Raw genomic sequence first — 1392 nt, 5'->3', positions numbered from 1 at the left:
ACCACAGTGACTGTGCTTCTTGAAATAAAAATGTAGTTTCTATTTATCGTCACAGGTCATCAGGAATTTGTCTCTGTCATGATCTCTGCTGCTGTTAATACACAAAAACTTTTTTAAAAACCTACCCCCTTAGCTGCAACAATTTCTTGTTTACATCTTTTCAAATTACACGACAACAAAGACGACGTCGACTGTGATAACAATAGTGATTGTGAGGATAACAAAGGATGGTATCCACGACAACAACGACGATACAAACATTTGATATTTTTCTAAATCGAAAGCCTGATGAGTTACCCTACTTGTGTGAAAAAAATATATGTAAGTTAAACTGTACCTAGTTTTTGAATAAATTGGAATTCAAACTTCACAAGAACACTATTTTTTTAAAATGATTACGCAGACAAAAGAACTTCTTTTTTTTCGACACTTCTGTGATTTTTTTTTTAAAAAGGTGTTTGTCAGCCTACTGGCAGAAAAAAGATAGCTGCAGCATTAAAGCTGACAATAGGAATAATAAAAATACATGTAGTACTCAAACATGACTCACCGCGAAATCCCCGGAGCCCATAAGACAATAACACTCCAGACGTCCCACCAAAACCCTCAAAGTGCTTTGACCTTGACACAGCTGGTGACACTGGGTCAAGGTCATAGAATAGTACGGCTGGGAATTGGCTTTTGTTAATGAAATGCCAGACTGGCTGTTCAGTTCAAAGCAGCCTTGGTAACCTGAGGATATCAATGTAAGATGTAGTATTAATTGTTTTTTCGTGAAGAAACGTTTTAAGAAAAACGATAACATAACATGAACAATGATAATGATGACATAAAAATTGTAGAGTTGATGATCATAATGATAACGATAATTCATAACAACATCAATGATTATGATAATATATTAATAATCATGACAATAATTCTAATGATAATAATTAAAAGTTAAAAAAATAATGATAATAATAACAACAATAATAATAAAAATGATAATAATGATTTTAAAAATAATAATGATGATAACATTTAACGTTATGATGATGATGATGATGATGATGATGATGATGATGATGATGATGATGATGATGATGATACAAAAGAGAAAAGAAGTAAAGGGGTAATAACAGTAAACTGTCAGTACAGAATGACTCGGAGAGTTTCGATTCAGACTCACTCTCATCTCTCTGACAGGCAGCTGAGAAGACCCCGCCCCCAGAGGCTGGCATAGGCCCAGTGGTGTAACGATACATGCTGTAGTAGGACTCAGTGGTCAGAGACTGGTCTCTTTGCAATAGGTCAGAGTTCGAGAACGTTTCACGCCTGGACGGATGGTGCGTTGCAGAAAAGAAAAGTACAATGAATCAGAAAGGGGGGCGTTTAGTAGGGGAGGGTGGG

The 1392-nt window shown here is 35.7% G+C and overlaps 1 protein-coding gene across 1 annotated transcript in view; it reads right to left on the bottom strand.

The window, feature by feature from the left end:
* Positions 1 to 1392, bottom strand: part of LOC101848151 — a gene marked incomplete in the record, with an annotated part of 62163 nt that overhangs the window by 20179 nt on the left and 40592 nt on the right. The window contains 2 exon segments of the mRNA XM_035972739.1: positions 551 to 732; positions 1172 to 1317. Of these exon segments, the coding sequence (XP_035828632.1) occupies positions 551 to 732; positions 1172 to 1317 (328 nt within the window).

Source organism: Aplysia californica, unplaced genomic scaffold, assembly GCF_000002075.1.
Source record: "Aplysia californica isolate F4 #8 unplaced genomic scaffold, AplCal3.0 scaffold00821, whole genome shotgun sequence".
NCBI lineage: Eukaryota > Metazoa > Mollusca > Gastropoda > Aplysiida > Aplysiidae > Aplysia > Aplysia californica.
The sequence above is the reverse complement of the archived record's forward strand: the minus strand, read 5'-3'. Positions and strand labels throughout refer to the sequence as shown.